Consider the following 20,022-nt stretch of genomic DNA (forward strand, 5'->3'; position numbering starts at 1 on the left):
GCTCATCAAAAATAAAGGCCCATAGTGGTTGTCGAGCCTATTTAAAAAGATTGAGAGGAAAAAGTTAATGTGTAAGTACTAGATCATGAGGTTAAAAAAAAGTTATTATGCCTGTTACTGTAAAAATGAATGAGTGAAATCAACCCATTGTGTTGGTTAAATAAGCAACCCACTACTGGGTCAGGTTAGACCAACATGTGTTCTGTCCTCTATTTACCTAGCCGCTGGGTAATTTTTTTTTTTTTTAAGAGCGTAGAAATCACATATTTAAAATTGGGCTTTCTCATCTTTTTTTTCACAATCTTAAAAAAGTTGAGTTGAGGGTATGAATTAAAATAAGAAATATTTGTTCCCCCAGTAAGTTGAGTAAAAAGTGTGAGGGACAGACAATAGATGGCCAATAGATGGCATCATGCGATGGCCACATCCGCCCCTAAAACAAAACAAAGGCTAAAAGACTTCTTCCTCCTTCGCGTAGATATATCCAAAACATTACTCGGTATTTATATAGTGTATCTTTTCATAAAAAAAAAAAAAAATAGGCTATGCTCTTTTTCCATGTTAAGATGACTTGCTTCGCTGCATTATGAGGGATTTAATTATCACGAAATGCTCGATATCTTTCAAGACTGTTTTCATTTACTTGTGCGTGTTGTCTGATGGTAAGTTGGATTTCATTTCATGAAATGCGGTTTAAATGTTAAGACACCATGCGCATGACCATTTAAATTACATTTATGAATTCTTAATGATTCTGAATTCCGAATCAGTTTTTTTTTTAAAAAAGAAACAAGTTTGAACAATCCTTCTTCCGCGATTCGCTTTTGAAAGCGAAAGTATCCTATATAAAAAGTACATAAACTAATGTATTTGTAGGCTATATGAGAGGCCATAGAAAACATTATTTTCGCTTTCTTATTTTCTACAGCAACAAAAGAAAGTTCCATATTTAGATTTCACAACTTTCTAAAAAGAACATATAGGGAAGTGGATTTCGAATAAACAGTCGATCCCTCGGCCGTAGAAAATCCATCACATCAGTTTTAACAAGTATAGGCTATATGGTTATAAACGTACATATTTGTACAAACGTACATTACTACTATTATTATTATTATTATTACGGTATTATTATTATTATTATTATTATTATTAGTGCAACATCACAGTCTGTAAAAAGGATGATTTGGCCAACAAAAAACAATTTGGTTATTTAGTAATTAATTATGTTTTTTTTTTTACTGAAACAGGTTTCCATTTTTTCCCAAATACTTTTGACAATATAACTTTACTATACATCTATACTTTGTTTTGTTTCATGTGTGATGGTAGGCCTACAATATATCTTTGATCTAGTTTTGAATACACTGCTGTTACAATCAGATGATTAGAGGTTTTTAATAACTGAGATGAACATTGTCCGTTAAGAATTTTATGTCAAAACCTCATCTTCAAATTATTCTAAGCAAAGGGACTGCAGCCATCTGTTTATTTCTAAATTCTTATTAGCTAAGCTTCTTCAGCTAAGTTAAATTTGCTGTGTGCTTTATTTACTGATTTATTTTAAATCTCAGTTTCAGGTGTGTTTGAGATACATGGAGTAAAGACAGTTTCAGTGATGGAGGGAGATTCTGTCACTTTAAACACTGATGTTGAAATACAGACTGAAGATCATATTCTGTGGACATTTGGACCTCAAAGTGTGCAAATAGCAGAAATTATTAAAAGGGACCACTTTATTTTTGTCAGTAATGATTGGAGATTCAGAGATAAACTGCATATGGACAATCAAACTGGATCTCTGACCATCAGAAACATCAGATCTGAACACAGTGGACTTTACCAGATGCAGATCAGTAGTTCAAAAGTCTTACTGAAGAGATTCAGTGTTACTGTGTATGGTGAGTAAGCATTCATGTCAAAAATGCACAATTAATTCTAGTCTGAACAGAGTACAGTATGTAGAAATGTTTTCGATACAAATTCCAATTGAAATACACAATACAGCAGCCAAAATGACCTATAAATAATGAAATAATAAATTAATAGTAATATTTAATAATATTACTATTAAATATAGCTGCAAGCAGCAATGACGGGGCCAAGCACATCAGCGGCAACATGAGGAGCTAAGCATAGCACGGAGCATCAGACCAACTTCAGCAATGAGTAATTGAAGGCATTTTAAGATTATTGTAGTCCAAATGCTTGAAAAATCATTTAAAACTACTAGTAATAAGACTGAATGACTTTTCACTTTTGACCAACGGGTGGCACCATTATCAAATCGATTTTGGTGTGTTCTGTGTGATGTAACAATGGCACACACAAAGTTTGTTGTCATTATGTCAAAGCTTTGCAAAGATATAGCCTCAGACTCATTTTGGCACCATGCCTAAAATTTGCAACAGTGCTGTACGAAAACGGTTTCGTCAATCGACACGAAATGCTTTTTGTCAGCACAGTCTGAAGATGATTTGACTCAATTTTGGTGAAAATCGGACAAACATTTGAGGAGGAGTTAGAAAAAGTAGGTTTTTAACATAAATCAAAATGGTGGACCGGGAGTTCAGATTTCCTAAGCGAAAATTGGTATGTATGTTGTCGGCATGACCCAAGGGATATTTTGAGACCAGTTTCATTACAATAGGCTAATGCACTCAAAAGTTACTAGCATTTTTGGAAATTTCATAATTAAAGTTTAATGAATGGCTTATTACTCTTGACCAATAGGTGGCGATGTTACCAAACTGACGTGGTATGGTCAGTGTGAGGTGACAATGTCACATACAAAATTTGGTGCGAATATGTCAAAGTTTCGCTGAGATACAGCCTCAGATGCAGTTTGGCATCTTTCCAGCAAATTCGTTGATGCGCTAAATGAAAACCGTGTAATATATCGACACGAAATCCATAACTTTTTGCCAGCATGGTCTGAAGATGATCCGAGTCAAATTTAGTGAAAATCGGACTTACGGTCTAGGAGGAGTTCGAAAAAGTAGGTTTTCAACATGAATCAAAATGGCGAACAGGAAGTTTAGCCAATTATTGCAAAATTGGTATCGATGTTCTCAGCATGACAATAGGCTAATGTAAGCAAAAGTTATTAGCATTTTTAGAAATTTCATTATAACCTTTGACCACAAGGTGGCGCTGTCCCCAAACTTTTTGAGTACCATCAGGGCATGGTGCCGAAGAACCACACTGAGTTTCGTAACGATACGTTAATGAGTTCGTAAAATATAGCATTTTACGACAAAATTCAACATGGCTGACTCCCAAAATGGCCGATATGGGAAAATCAGATATGGTTGGACTCGGCATGATGCACCGAGTTTTGTGATTTTTAGCCTAACCATTCACAAGTTATAAGCAAAAATATGCATTTTTCATATCTCCTGACCACTAGGTGGCACAGTGCCGAAACACTGCAGGTAGCCTCAGGTCATGCTTGTTATAACACACACCAAGTTTCGTCTCAATATGCCAAACCGTTGCGGAGATATAGCCTCAGATCCATTTTTGCATGCTTTTCGTAGAATTTATTCGTGCATTATTCGAGAACGGTTGGACTAATCGACTTGAATTCCATAACTTTTTGCCTGCATGGTCTGTAGATGATCTGAGCCAATTTTGGTGAGAATCGGACGAACCGTCTAGGACGAGTTCTAAAAAGTAGGTTTTACGAACAATTGAATATAGCGAAAAAACTAAACCTTACGATTTTTGAATTTTGGACTGGATTCGACTCGGCTTGAGCCAAGGATTCAGAGGAAAAAGGAATTTTCGGCTTACGGTTCAAAAGTTATTAGCATTTCAAAAGTGAAACTTTGGACATGTGGTGGCGCTAGAGAGTTTGAGATAGAGACTCCAAATTTGCTGTGGTTACTATTGACACTGTCCTCTATCAGTGTGCCAAATTTTACAACTTTCCCGCCAAGCGGTTTTATGGGCTGCAATAGACTTCGAGCGGAAGAAAAAAAGACAGCTAACAAACACAATAGGTGCCTCCGCACCTTCGGTGCTTGGCCCCTAATAATAGATAACTTTTACATTTTCTGTCATGTTTTGCAGCTCCTCTTCCTATTCCCGTTATCACCAGAGACTATTCACATTGTTCTTCATCTTCACCTGGATGTTCATCAGCGCCAAAATGTCTCCTGCTGTGTTCAGTGTTGAATGTGGGTCATGTGACTCTCTCCTGGTACAAAGGGAACAGTTTATTGTCCAGAATCAGTGTGTCTGATCTCAGCATCAGTCTCTCTCTTCCTCTGGAAATCAAGTGTCTGGATGATTCCTACAGCTGTGTTGTGGCGTATTCATTCACCAACTGGACTAAACATCACAGCATCACTGAACTCTGTCTGACATGTTCAGGTCTGTCGCTTTTGCAGCATCTCTTTGCCTAAAAAATACTACAAGTGTCTCTACACTAATAATGTCTTTGCTTTATCCATTGCAGAACTCCGCCAACATGAATTTGTGATACTGCTGATAACATCCGGATTTCTGCTGATGGCTTTAGTTGTAGTTATGCTGATGGTCTGTATATGAAATTTATTAAACATGGAGCTCAGTGTAGGAGTCCTGTGTCGAACAGACACAGATACGCCATTGAATCAACTCATCACGAGGTCTAAACTAATCATCACTATCATGCAGTCCCGGCGCCATGGGCCCGCCCTGGACTAGCCTGCTGAGTAAAGAAAACGCAGTACTATTCAAGCATCAGTTATTATTTATTTACCCTTGCATTGCGAAAAAACGTAGATCTGTCTCCTCCAGGCTGTGCGGGGCGCGTCGATCTGAAAGGAGGTGGGGTGAAGTTACAAGCTTTCGCTGAGAACTTGAGGATCCAATGGCATTGGTTAAACATTTTAAAACCTTCTGATGCGCAGCCTTGTTAGCGTCATTACATTATGCACTATGGATCGCCATTTAGACTAAATGATGAAGAATCATTATCGCGTTTTGGTGAGTGGTAGGTCAATTCTTCCTTGTTTTTTGTCCATTTAATTCATAATTAATGATATTATGCATTGCAATGAGGTTGGTCTCATTCGTGCCCCCCTGAAAAAATGAAATGCCCGTCCATGAATTGTGTCTGGCGCCGGGTCTGCTATCACGTGACGTCAATATTCTGAGTTGGTTTCATGTTAGCGCCTTATTGTTATCTACTGCTGTTATGAAAATCAACAGCAGTTCAGAGTATGAAAAGACAATGCAGAAAAGCTGAGCGGATGTGGCGGAAGACAAAACTTGAAATTCACTATAGCATCTATAAAGACAGCCTTCATGCTTTCAATGTGGAACTAGCCACAGCTAGACAGACCTTCTTCTCAAACCTTATAAACAGTAACTTAAATAACTCTTGCACTCTTTTTGCTACTGTGGAGAGACTGACAAACCCCCCAAGTCAGATTCCCAGTGAAATGCTCTCCGACAGTAAATGCAATGAGTTTGCTTCCTTCTTTTCTGAGAAGATCAATAATATCAGAAAGGAGATTGGCATATCTACTTTTGCAGAGGTCACCGAGATTCGACCGCAATTTCAAAAAGAAGTGACTATGTCTGTTTTTGAAGCAATTGATAGCAAAATTTTGAAAGAAATAGTACAGCACCTTACATCGTCAACCTGCTATCTTGACACACTTCCCACATCTTTTTTCAAAAGTGTGCTTAACTGTTTAGAAGCAGATCTCTTAGAAGTGGTGAACGTTTCACTTCTTTCTGGGACTTTTCCAAACTCCCTGAAAACTGCAGTTGTTAAGCCCCTTCTGAAAAAGTGCAATCTTGATAACACAACGTTGAGCAACTATAGACCAATATCAAATCTTCCGTTCATAGGTAAGATTATTGAAAAGGTAGTTTTTAATCAGCTGAACAACTACTTAAACTCAAATGAATACTTGGACAATATTCAATCTGGTTTCCGAGCACATCACAGCACAGAGACCGCGCTTATTAAGATAATAAATTATATTCGCTTCAATTCTGATTCAGGCAAAATATCAGTTCTGGTACTACTAGATCTCAGTGCTGCGTTTGACACTGTTGATCATAACATACTTCTAGAGAGACTGGAAACTGGGTCGGGCTTTCTGGGATGGTACTCAAATGGTTCAGGTCATACTTAGAAGGGAGAGGTTATTATGTGAGTATAGGAGAGCATAAGTCTAAGTGGACGTCCATGACATGCAGAGTCCCACAAGGCTCAATTCTTGCACCACTCTTGTTTAGCCTGTATATGCTCCCACTAAGTCAAATAATGAGAAAAAAACAAATTGCCTATCACAGCTATGCTGATGATACGCAGATTTACCTAGCCTTCAGACCACTCAGATCATTAGGATCGAGTCAGTTAGAAATACCAAGGGTTCACACAAAACAAGGGGAGTCTGCTTTTAGCTATTATGCCGCCCGCAGTTGGAACCAGCTTCCAGAAGAGATCAGATGTGCTAAAACATTAGCATATGTATAATCACTTTCTATTCTTAAATGTTTTAAATTCTTTTTAAATCAATTTTTAAATCACTTTGTTTTTATTGTTGTGATTATTATTATTTTTAATTTCTTGTTATTATGATTATTTTTAATGACTATTTCACTTCCTTTTATGTAAAGCACTTTGAATTACCACTGTGTATGAAATGTGCTATATAAATAAACTTGCCTTGCCTTGCCTTACTCAGAAGAGTGATAAAGAACTAATCTAATCCGAAGACCACAAAGATCTTTTGTATTAAGAACTAAAAGAGCTCTGTGTCGACACATGTTTGAGAGAAGCCTCGTGACATCTCGTGAAGCAATATACACTGTAAAAAAAAAAATCTGTAAAAAAACGGATAATGTACTGGCAGAAAATTACCAGGACATTTTCTGTTAAAATTACGGATGTTTCCTTCCAATCAAAAACAGAAAATTCTGTAAACCTACAGTACATCCTCAGTACCATTTACCTACTTTTCCGTTAATGTTTATACAGCAATTTCTGTAAAATTTTAGCATACTGTTCCTTCCATAGCATTGACTGAAAATGTTTTACCACTTAAAATTTATATTGATCTGTATTGGTTTTATACATAATCACTAGTTATGATGAACTATATTAAACAATCATTATCCATTACCAGTCCAATGCAGTCTTCTAAAGCAATAAACATGGTCCAATAAATGAAGCACGTACACAAACCAAACATGTTTTATTTTTACCTCAGGTAAACAGTGAGTGTATTCAATAGCTTTTGTAGTACATAAGAAAATACAAGCACTAAAATTGGAAAGAAAAAAACAGGGATTCAGCGTTTTTTTTAAATCATACTAAAACATCAAAATGGTAACAATTCATTAAACAATGTTAAATACAAGCACCAAACCTGGAATACCGAAATTAAGCTTTTTTTTCCCCACTAAAACATCAAAATGGTACCAATTCATTGAAGAATGTGCAGAAAATTCTTGTTAAAAGGTTTGTTTTGTTTCAAACAGCATGTATGTGTACAATATTAGTGTTGTACTGTCAAAAAGTTAAGATTCACAAGTAAAATAGTAAAGAAACCAATTAAAAGTCAAAACCATCTTTAAATAAATAATAATAAAAAAACAACAATCAGGAATACAAGCACAGGGCTACAGCTTTTTAGGTCACACGCACATTAAAAAAAACAAAAACAAAAAAACATTTAACAATGTGCAGGAAGTGTTACTAAACTAAAACCATGCAGTAGGGATTCGCGGTATACCGGTACTGGAAAAATACCGGTATATATTATGTTTCAAACAGTACGATATCATAATTTTGCTCAGTTCGGTATTTCATATGCTGCTGTTGCGAAGTGCACCTGTAGGTAGTAGTGCTTCCCAAATTGCTGTGCAACCGGTAAAAGTGACAACAGAACAAAGCTATGGATCAAACAGATGAAACTCTGGCCATTTCTCAATCAGAAGGCTGCATCCTCTGGAGGTCGCATTTGTAGGCTGCATACGTCACAAAGATTTTATTTTAGTATATTAATGGTTATAAATTTAACCATTATTCTTAGTTAAGTGTAAATTGTTGTAATATGCTTTTGACTCGCAAATGTAATGCTCATTTAGCTGAAATAAACCAGGCTTGATGACGTATGCAGCCTACAAATGCGACCTCCGGAGGATGCAGCCTTCCGTTTGAGAAACGGCCTCTATCAACCCACCCGAAATGAATAAATAAAGAGAACAGTAGAAGTTAAATATGGCATTACTCTGCATTCAAAACAGATGATAAAGGTGAACGAACTGACCTTACTGCACCTGAATGCACGTCTTACTATAGATCAGGTGTTGCCACAGTAAGCAAAACATTAAACTTTTTAAGCATTTGTCGCTTGCTTATCCTGATCTTTTCAGAGAATTAAGAGATCGACAGGTGAGTGCATCATTCATGAATTCAGATTTAATTTGAACTTTTATTTACAACTGATCAACGCACATACGGATGTGATACAGTAAGCGCAAATATGCGTGACACGCTAGAAAGTTTTGGTCACTAATATATGCACTTGCATTTCATACAATCGAATATTAATTGAATTTGAATTAAGCAAGAGTTTTGCTATATTAATTTTAGTATCAATAATATGAAGGGAATGTTATGCGGCGCTGCCGACCGCTAATAGGCTATGTAGCAACCAAGAGAGCGAGAGAGTGAGATTTATATTTAATGCTTTTTCTTTGGCTATCTGAGGCTGAAATCTGAAAACAATCAGAGAAAGAGAGATAAATAACAACGTGATTTTGAATATTACTTTGACTGTTAGAATAACACTTTACAATCAAGCAACATTTGTTGCATTAATTGCGTTACTTCAGTTGTATTTTTTTTCCTTCAAACTCAGTCAAAATGTAACCTATATTCCCGGTAGGTATGTGTTTGAACTGAAAAGATTAGAAGATTTGAATAGATTTTCATTTTATCACTTCAGTTATAGTTTTTTCCTCCAACATAAAAATGTAATCTGTTTTTATTATTATTACTTTAATAAAATTGTTTTCAATTCACTTATCTTTTGAGGCTGGATATTTGTCACCTATGGTATCGATTTAGTATCGATACCGAGGTATTACATTCTGGTATCGTACCGAAGCCAAAATTATGGTATCGCGCCATCCCTACCATGTAGATGTACAATAGTGTTGCATTGTGAAAATGTCAAATTCACTGAACAATGTGAAAAAAATTCTTGTTAAAGGCTTTGTTTTGTTTCAAACAGCATGTATGTGTACAAAATTAGTGTTGTACTGTCAAAAAGGTAAGATTCACAAGTAAAATAGTAAAGAAACCAATTAAAAGTCAAAACCTTCTTTAAATAAATAAAAAATAAAAAAAACAATCAGGAATACAAGCACAGGGCTACAGCTTTTTAGGTCACATGCACATTTAAAAAAAAAAAACATTTAACAATGTGCAGGAAGTGTTACTTGTAACACTTGTTTTGCATTTGATCGCAAGACAAAACTAAAACCATGTAGATGCACAATAGTGTTGCATTGTCAAAATGTTAAACTGCAATACTGTAAAATAAGATTCAAAACACTTCAAATAAATAAATAAATAAATACATACAAGCACCAAACAGGGGTTAAAGCAAAAAAAAAAATCTTATGACTGAAAATCTTTCCTTGGCCAAACCCCATTCCACAGCCATACCTGTCACATAGCCAGTTTAAGAGCAGTTTTTTCTTCTTGTAATTTGGAGAGCTTGTCCTCCTAATTTAAAAAAAAATTAGGAGCACCTTCTTATCAATAATAAAAAATTTGCATCAAAAATTAGCCTTCTTAATACGAGGTGACATTTGAGTCAAAGTGATTTACAGGGGCATTTTCTTTTTACCTTTGTAAATGCATTTTTCTAATTTTATTAAAGGGGTGATTTACTGCTTTTTTTCTTTGCTTGATTGTGTTTATGGGGTGCAATATAACATGTCTTCGTGTTTCGTTTGTTAAAAAACGCCTTATTTTTCATATATTTCACCTTTATTGTAAGCCGCTTTCTCCTCTGTCATTTGAACGACCGGTTGACTTCCTGATTCTATGAAACCACTCGCTCAGAAACAGGCGATGGGCTCAGATTGGTTAGTTGGGCCGGTGTGTTGTGATTGGCTAAACTGAGTACTGCACATTGTCCGGAAACTTCACGCCCATTACCTTTACGGGCGACAGTTGCATGTGCTCCGGTCAAATGGAAATAATGGTGTCAATATTGCCGTATCAGTTTGAGCCAGAATCAGACCCAGAAAGCGGTAATGAAGAGAGTCAAGCAGAACTTCCGCAAGCATGGCTCTTACAAACGTTTCTGAATGGAAGTTTGCTGTTGTGATTACATATAATTTTTTGAAGTTTGTACACGTTTGTCTTATACACACAAAATAGCATCAAACTAACTGACTACTAACCAAACAGCGTTGGCTTGTTTACGTTCTTGATCAAATCGAAAAACTACGTCATAAAGTATACATGGAAAATACATTTACAAAATTAGTACATAATTACAAATTCGGGTCCAAAAGGTTTGTATGCGTTTGTCATAGACACACGAAATAGCATTTAACTAACTGGCTACTAAAGCCAGCGTTGGCATTTGTTTACCTCCTTGATAAAACTAAAACATTACGTCTGAAATTATACATGCAAATACATTTAAAATTATTACATTTTACTTACAGGTTGTGGCCCAACAACTGCTGCCTCTGGTTTTAAAGTTGGAACTGCTCCATGTTTTAGTAATAGTTTCTGTGTGAATCCGGCATTGAACTCGTGTAGATTCTGGAAGCTGTCTTCCGTAAAATGTGCAGCACAGAGAGCTAAATTAGGATTGTAATTGTCAGGAACATAATCAAACATAAATTTTAACCATTGTTGACGAACTACAGCGTCCGTAGGAAGTCCGAACACAGAAGACCTGACAGCTGGGTGACACCGTTTCGACGGCATGGCTACAACTCTCCACTATAACTCTTCCTCTTCGACAAAGCCGCAGAACATGGCCTTGCCCCCTTTTTTGCATGTTCCGGAGGGAGGGGTTGATGCAAATTTATGGGTTTATTACGTATGCAACCCGGGAAGTATCTTGTTGTAGTCCCGTTTGAGTCGTTTTTGTAGGCATTAAACTTCCTGATTTTTAAAAGACGTTATCTCCGCTTACGTTGAACTTTCAGCGCAGCAACTTTGCAGATACTGTTCATGCACCAACAGCAACATTACACACTATTTAAAATGAAAAAAGTGAAATCGCAGTAAACCACCCCTTTAAATGAATGCAGTGTTTTCCTCTAGGATTTATTCTAGCTGTGGTGGCAGGACTATTTCCCATGGACCACGCCCCCTCCCCACCCAAGAATCACGTGCACTCAGAATCGAATTTATTTTAACTAAATAAGACAAGTAAATAGTAAATAATAAAATAAGATCAAATAAATGAATGACAATCAATAGTGCAAACAAAAACAATAACAAGATACAAATTAAATTATCAGTACTTAATATTTTTCAGTTAGGTCTAACTATAATCTATTCAACTGTAAAATAACACTAGATTACTAACTAAGACTCTTTAAGACCTCATGCACAGATCTAACATGTTACACATGGCTCTATGCTTACTTTTCTTTTTAGGAGCGCTTGTCCTCCTAATTTAAAAAAATTTAGGAGCACCTTCTGATCAATAATCAAAAATTCTGATAAAAAAATTAGCCTTCCTAATACAAGGTGACATTTGACTCAAAGTGATTTACAGGGGTATTTTCTTTTTACCTTTGCAATGGCATCATTTTCATCTATGTCAAATTCAAAAATTTATGTTTATAAGCTTCTTAAAATTTCTATTTAAAACAATATAACAAGTAGTAGAATAAGACAAATAAGCTACCAATCATATGAAATGAGTATTAATAAAAAATATATATATATATTTGTACTACAGAGGTGGCACAGAAGAACACAAAAGTGGTTTGTACATTTTCAGACGTTTAATGAGGCTCAGAGGTGGCATGAGTGCAATTAAATTCATAGATTCATGTGGAGATTAATGTTTTAGATATAAAATTTTGAATACAGAAATATTAAATGATTTTAAATAACTGAAATTATATGCTAAAAGTGAAACTGAAACCGCCAGCAGGTGGCGTCAAGTCAATGATTTCTTCACTGAAGCATTCATTCAATTGATTCGTTCGAACGGATGATTCATTCAGGAATGAAGCAAGTGACTGTCTTTATGAATAGATAAATGAATCACTGACACACTAGATTCGTTCCAAAACGCACTTTCATTCATGAATGAAACACAGCTGTTTGCTTTTAGAGATGCGCAGCGGCTCAGCTGTTACTTTATTTAGAACTATTTTGGTTGATGATATACAGTGAAATCATGCAGTACTTGTTTATTGATCTGTTGTATTAAATCAATATCACATTTGCAAACTCCCTTAATAATTATTAAAAGCTGTCACTCTCTTTATCGCGATCTGTGCACAGAAAATGAGAGCATGCGAGTGAGTTCTCAAGACTCAAAAGCAGGTGCAAATGTGATACATTCCGTTGGAACCTGCGGAAATGAGTAGAATGATTTTTCCATTAAAATTCTGCTCTGTTCTCTGATAATAACCCGACTGTGAATAACGCTTTCTAATAAAATAAGGCGAGCCACTAAAGGGACATGGTTAGCTCCTTGCTAGCCGTAGCCTGTTACATTACAGTACATAAGATTTCACTTACCACATAAACAGAGTAAGGAGAGATGACGGAGGATGATGGTGAATGATTTACAGATCCTGAGCACCACTGACAAGCATCTGATCTTTTAAAATGTGTGATAAGTACTGCCGCCCATTGTATAAACAGAGTTTGTGCGATCGCGAATCTCGAAAGCGAAAGTAAAAAGCGATCGTGCATTTGAAAACAGTTTCAGTGCCCCACATATTAATAGCGGCTCCCTGATGCCCCCATTTTCATATACAGTATAATTACCAGACAATATAACTGTGAGAGAAAGTATTGAAATATATATTTTCCTCCCTGTGTTTCCTTCCTGCTGTGTGAGCTACTGAAATGAGCTGCACTGTGAAACAACCAATCAGAGCAGAGCTCAACATTATTATTCATGACCCTTCCAAATATGCCAATAACAGATCATTTCATTCTAGGGAGAAATCCTAGGGTTGTAAATACACATGTAAAACCACTTCTGGTTTTATTTTTACCCTTACCTAAGCCATATACTTTCTATGTAGATATCAGAGCACAATTTTAAATATTGTATCAATGCATTCTAGGGCACATTTAAAGAAATTAGTATTCCCTTTCTACCGATAAATCAGATCTAGTGCAAATAAAATACAGATAAGAGCAGAAGCAGAAGACGAAGTGATGATAATACAAATACCAGATTATTGAGTCTTATTATAATCAAAGCAAAAACAAGGGAAAAATACTGTTTCACAACATAGTCCTGCAAAGGTAAAAAAAACCTAGACACAAAGACATTCTTTTATTTCTTACAAACCATACAACCATACAATTAAACAACAATAGCGAGCATTGCATGAGAAATAAAATATTTAAAAGATTAACTAATATAAAATATAAAAACATAGAATGACGAATGCATAATAATAATAAAATGATTAAAACAAACAACAAAAAAGTTTCATCTGAAATAATCAAGTCAGTTCATTATTGTTCTAATAATCTTTGATTAATCAATACAGTTGTTTGATGCAGTCTTACAGATCAAAACTCGAACTACTTGCTGTAATTTCAGACATGCATTTTCTTTTATGACCGATTAGAGAAGAAAAATGAGTGAAACTCTTCCCACATGAATGGCAGTGATACGGCTTCTCTCCACTGTGGATCCTCTCGTGTATTTTCAGATATTCTGACCGTTTGAAGCTCTTGTCACAGTGTGAACACTTATAGGGTGTTTCTCTGGTGTGAACTGTCTGGTGCACTTTCAGTGCACCATCTGTAAAAAAAGTCTTCCCACACTCAGAGCAAACATGATCCTTCACACCGCTGTGTCTTTTCTGGTGTATTTTTAAATTACCAATCTGTCTAAAACTCTTTCCACACAAAGAACATACATAAGGCCTCTCCTTAGTATGAACTTTCAGGTGGTCCTTCAGGAAATCTGCCCTAAAAAACTTCTTACCGCACTGGTCACAGTTAAATAGTCTTTCTCTAGAATGAGTAAGCAGATGTACTTTAAAAACGCCTGATTTTCTGAAACTCTTTCCACATTGATCACACTTGTGCAGATTCTCTCCAGTGTGGATTTTCATGTGATCATTAAGGTATCCTTTTCTTGCGTAACTCTTTCCACACTGAGCACATGTGTAAGGTTTCTCTCCAGTGTGAATTGTCATGTGTTCATTAAGGTTTGTTTTATGTGCGAAACACTTCCCACACTGATCACATGCATACGGCTTCTCCCCAGTGTGGATTTTCATGTGTTCATTAAGGTTACCTTTATGTGTGAATCTCTTCCCGCACTGATCACATGCGAATGGCTTCTCTCCAGTGTGGACTTTCATGTGTTCGTTAAGGTTTCCTTTTTGTGGGAAACTCTTCCCACACTGATCACACGTGTATGGCTTCTCTACAGTGTGGATTTTCATGTGTTCATTAAGGTTTCCTTTTTGTGCAAAACTCTTCCCGCACTTATCACAGATGTATGGCTTCTCTGCAGTGTGGATTTTCATGTGTACATTAAGGTTTCCTTTTTGTGCAAAGCTCTTCTCACATTGATCACATTTGTGCGGCTTCTCTCCAGTGTGGATCCTCATATGTTCCTCAAGGTTTCCTCTAAATGGGAAACTCTTCCCACATTGATCACATGTGTATGGCTTCTCCAGAGTGTGGATTTTCTTATGTTCATCAAGGTTTTGTTTTTGTGTGAAACTCTTCCCACACTGATCACAGATGTGTAGCTTCTCTGCAATGTGAATTTTCATGTGTTCAATAAGGTTTCCTTTTATAGTGAAAATCTTCTCGCACTCATCACATGCATATGGCTTTCCTCCACGATGAAATTTTATGTGAAGGTCAAGATTTTGTTTGCATGAGAAACTCTTTCCACACTGAGGGCAAGTGAAACATATATTCTCATCTTTCAATGGGGAACTCCAGGATGTTTCTTCAGTTTTGACCTGATGTTTCTCCCCTGCTTCAACGAGTTCTTCAATCTCCTTGTTCTCTTCTATCAGGTCTAAAATAAAAGTAGAAAAATCAATAGTTTGATTTGCAGCAAATCCCCCCCAAAAAATGTAAATTATAAAATTAAATTAAAAAAAATCAAAGAGAAATGTTAAAGGAAAAGACATGTGAATCCTGACATAATAGTAGAAACATGAACATTGTGATGCATTCATTTGAATTGGGTAAATGTATCAACCGATTATAATTTTTTTTAGACATTACAGGCACAAATAGAATTTTTTGTAATGAAAACTACTAACTATATATTTCACTAACTATACTTTGGGCTGGTATGTAAAATGTTCAAAAGTTTAGTAATATGGTTGCAAAAATTGTGAAACTGATATAAATAAATATAAAATAAAACAGTTCAGATCATATTTGGTAAGAAAATTGAGTTCTAGGCTTCATTTTGTGCCCAATTCATTGAAAGTTACCTGGATATTATTTGCTTTAAAGCTGCAGTACAGAAAAGTTTTATTTAAAATGAACAAAAATCAATTAATCACTGACCTAGTACATTAAAAAACAGTGTTCAAAAGAATAAAATGGTAAGCATATAATAATGTTTTATAATATGATTGGTCAGGTTGGATTTCATGGGAAATGTTAGTTTCATTTCATCACATTCATCTTCGCATGATGACATGTCCAAACAAAGCTTTTCAGAGATGACAACAACTGTGAGACTTAAATTGCAATAGATACAAGACATCTGGCAAACATTATTTCAAACATCAGCATCACTTAACTGCAGTCCAAATGTATTGCCTCTTTGTCGCCCTCCCTGTTTGAACCTGCAATTGCAGTTATTTGCAGAATAATCTTTACTGAGCGATTATTTACACTAAGTGCAAATAGCCCACCTTGTTGGCAGAGGCTATTTACACTATCTTCGTCCACCAACGTCTGATTGGGCTAGTCAACACTACAAAAGACAGCTGTCAGACATCAGCTCGAGTGGCGTAGATGGTAAAATGTGTATCGCAATCTTTTTGACTCGATCGACCCGGGTTCAAACCTGCCTTTTGTCAAACTTTTTTTCCTCCCTTTCCAAATCTCATACCACATCAGATAGGCATTTATTTTCAATAAAAATGAAGGAAATAATCAAAAAGATGCAAATAAAGTATCAGGTTAGGGTAGGTGTAGGGAGGGCTTTATTGTCCCAATAATGTGGCATCCATTTAATAATTTGAATTAAAATTATAATTTAATATGTTATTATTGCATTCAATATATCATATCATGATTTATTTTTTAAATATCACGATTTCACCACGATTCTTTGTCATGTTGGTTTTACTATTTTGTCTGAGCATTACAGCCAAACTAATTTCCCTATTATAAAGACAAAGCCTTTCAAGGTAACAAAAAATTAAAAAGAATGGTGGATATTTAGGCCAAAGTGGGCGAAGATAAAAATCTTTGTCATTTTATATTTGTTATTAAAAATAAGAACAAAGATACACATTACAAATATACAAATAACAGAGCTTTATTTTCAGGTTCAATAGGCATATTTAGCAGGAGCATTCAAGAAATTGAATGAACAAATATAAAAATAAAACACTATATAGATTGATTCCTATTAAAGTATTATTTTTTTTCAGTCAAGAGAAGGGAGTTTTTTGTCTTCTTTGTGTTTTGTTGTTTTAACATTAAAGAATAAAAATTCTGTCATCTGTCTGTCGATTCTGTCATAGTGTTTTATATTTATACCATCATTTACTCACTCAAAATTAGTTTTAAACCTGAATGAGTTTCTTTCTTCTGCTGAACATAAATGCTATTTTAAGAACGTGGAAAACCAAACAGTTGCTGGTCCACAGTGACTTCCATAGTGGGAAAAATACCTTCTTTTCTGTTCAGCACTAGAAAGAAATTAATACAGGTTTGGGACAACGTGAGTGAGTAAATAATGACAGAAATTAAATTTTGGGTGAACTATCCCTTTAATGACAGTCGGCTGCATGTTTAGTACTGTCCCTTTAAGTTTAAAGGGGTCATATGATGCTTTTTTAAAGATCATTGTTTTGTGTGTTTGGTGTAACAGAATATGGTGAAATGCTTTAATGTTCAAAAAACACATTTTTTAAATATTTCACATTATTGTAGGTCCTCTATGCCCCGCCTCTCTCAAACGCATTGTTTCTACAAAGTCCCTCCTTCCGACAAGCGCAGTCTGCTCTGATTGGCCAACTGGCACAGTGCATTGTGATTGGCCGAACACTACAAGCACTCGTCGGAAATGTAACGGCCCTTACCATAATCGCGAGCTTCAGCTTTCAAAATAAAGGTAAAGACAGTTAATAATGTCCTTAGTTTTACCATCAGTTCAAGCCCGAGAGGGGAACAGAGTCGCGTGACAGACACAGTGATGAAGCTCGTATATATTTGCACACAAGCCGCGATTAAGACAGCTGACTCCACTGTGACGTGACCCTGTCTCTCGCTCACACATGCACGCACACACATACCGCGCAAAACTCCGCATTTGAACAGTCAATAGCAAATACATAAAATAATAACAAAACATACTTACAATCGCTGATTCAGAAGCGCCAGATTGTCATAGCAAAGTCAGAATTACCTCCTCTCCTAGGTTCACGAAATGGTCGTCCATAAAATGCGTTGCTGTTCTGTTGTAAGTAATCTTAATGATTCCTAAATGCATCTACTTTCGGAAGGCCAAATAAAGTGCTTTTGCTTTCACATAGAAACACAGCGTCTCCCTGACATGGCTGCATCAACACTACTGCGGTTACTGAAACCACGCCTTCTTTCTTTGCGTGAACATTTGGGCTGCATTATGCAAATATTTCCACATCGTGACGCAGACATGTGGGGGAGTGTTTGAATGAGCCGTTTTAGGGGGTCGTGGCAGAGTCTTAACTTTTATAAAGAATATCTCTTTGGTTTTGAGACTTTAGTCTTTGCAACTTCAGGGATCTTATCTATGCACAATCAGCTTGTAACACTCCAAAGAGAAAGGAAAACTTGAAATCGCATCACATGGCACCTTTAAGACCTGCACGCATCTAATAGACATGCACGCATCCGTTTCTCTCTCAACTGTTTACTTTCATTTTAGACATAACCAACTGAGTCTATATGTAAACCTTGTGTGTTTTGACAGTATTAGCTCAAAAGATAACTTAGTTGAGTAATCAGGTGCTATTAGACAGGCGTATTAGTGCGCGCGTTTCGGGTGTACGCGACGCTCAGAAAAAGCGCACGTCAGACCAGCGCACTAATTAAAAGCTTAACCTGCAAGGCTTTAAAACACGCAAATTATGTACTTTTGTGATTGCGAATAAGTGCAGTGTTTTGTGAGAGTAACTCTACCGCTTAGTTAACATTGATGTGAATGCATGTCGTGCTGTACAGTATGTTGGTACGGCGGCGCCAGAACTGTAACTGATATAATGTGCGCTGTAGCACAATACTACGATATTTCTTCAAAAGCAGATCGTGGACACATTTTTATCGTCCATGATCAAAAATCGTCATATCGCACACCCCTAATTCAATATGTTATTTTTGCATACGGTTTTATAATTATACTTCAGTACTGAGGTGCAGATAACTGCCTTTATTTTCATTAAATAGTATATATAGCAGAAAATCCTGCTATTTTAACAGTGTAATTAGAATCTATAGCTACTTACACTTACACCGTGTCTACATAATCAGTGATGCTGTCTACACTGGATGCGGCGCGGTGCAGCCTCTAATCGCTATTTAAATTTAGAGCAAATAGCTGCTGCCTAATCTTTATCTCCTTTTATGCGAATGACCGGAACCACTCAAATTACAAAACATTTTTACAAGCTTACTGATATGAATCGGACAAAGGTACAGAGATAGTTTTGAACACTGATTGGTTATGTACTTGCACAGCAATTGCAGCTTTAAGTATTATAACCTTATTAAATAATTAAGAACAAACACCAACCTATTTGTCGTTCAAGATCTTCCTGTTTTATTTCGCAGGGCTCTGGATCATTCATGTTTTCAGTTTTCTTTCACAAACTTCATCTTCTTCACTTTTAGGCTAATGGGACTATTCCAGCATTTATTGGTGAACTGCTGCTCAGACGCTGAACTGTAGGTGAATTGCTGTGAGTTAGGAGCAACAGAAATGCCAAAATCAAAAATAAATCAGTAATCAAATCAATGCTTTCATCATCAAATCGAGTGTTACAATTAAGGCTCTTCATGTCAATAATAGATCATATTAAAAATACATTAACCCACAGACAAAAAATAAATAAATACTTAGATATGAATTTGTTTGAAAACAAATCAAGTTCGACTCCCATTAATTCCCCTCATACTTGACTTTTGTGGCATTCAAAAACAGTACCATTATTGCTCCAAATAATCGAAATGATAAAACACACAAACATAAAAACACACAAAATCACAGGTCTTAATGTTTTTAGCATTAGTTCCTCATATCGTTGTCTGCTAGGTTTAATGTTTTTCAGTCAGCAGACGCCAGAAAAGACGCGCAAATACCGCTGAACCAGATGAAAATACAGAATGTCTCCGTAAAATGTTGCTTTAACAAACTCTGTTTGTACAGTTATATGAAGCACCGTGAACTGACTGTCTTACCTCAGGAGACCCAAAGCTGACTGGTAATGTCTTCTTGTTGTTTCACGGCGGATCGTTGACACATGAGCGCATTACCGCCACCTGTCGCCGAATGAAGTGTGTGGCACGTGCGTGTTGTTTTTGTCCTGATTTATATGGAAGAGACCTTTTATTGCTCAACACATAGT

At 36.1% G+C, this 20,022-nt stretch overlaps 1 protein-coding gene across 2 annotated transcripts; it reads right to left on the minus strand.

The window, feature by feature from the left end:
- Window positions 1–12,964: 12,964 nt before the first annotated feature.
- Window positions 12,965–19,971, minus strand: LOC131529905 (gastrula zinc finger protein XlCGF57.1-like). 2 transcript variants are annotated; one of them, XM_058759905.1, is made up of 3 exons: window positions 19,856–19,971; window positions 19,191–19,354; window positions 12,965–15,242 (listed from the first exon to the last, which is right to left on the minus strand). In XM_058759905.1, exons 2-3 carry the CDS (start codon window positions 19,243–19,245, stop codon window positions 13,759–13,761), a joined length of 1,539 nt encoding a protein of 512 aa, XP_058615888.1. In that variant the 5' UTR covers window positions 19,246–19,354; window positions 19,856–19,971; the 3' UTR covers window positions 12,965–13,758. The 2 variants fall into 2 exon arrangements, with proteins under 2 accessions (XP_058615888.1, XP_058615889.1); XM_058759906.1 differs by lacking the exon at window positions 19,856–19,971 and adding an exon at window positions 19,757–19,848.
- Between the last annotated feature and the right edge of the window lie 51 nt (window positions 19,972–20,022).

This window comes from Onychostoma macrolepis, chromosome 22 (genome assembly GCF_012432095.1).
Source record: "Onychostoma macrolepis isolate SWU-2019 chromosome 22, ASM1243209v1, whole genome shotgun sequence".
Lineage (NCBI taxonomy): Eukaryota > Metazoa > Chordata > Actinopteri > Cypriniformes > Cyprinidae > Onychostoma > Onychostoma macrolepis.

What these genes read in the sequence shown, in the direction of transcription:
- LOC131529905 (XM_058759905.1), bottom strand. Translation starts at nt 19,245, where the DNA reads ATGAATGATCCAGAGCCCTGCGAAATAAAACAGGAAGATCTTGAACGA. An exon ending in AGATCTTGAACGACAAATAG is followed by an intron (nt 15,243 to 19,190) that starts GTTGGTGTTTGT and finishes CTTTTATTTTAG; the next exon opens with ACCTGATAGAAGAGAACAAG.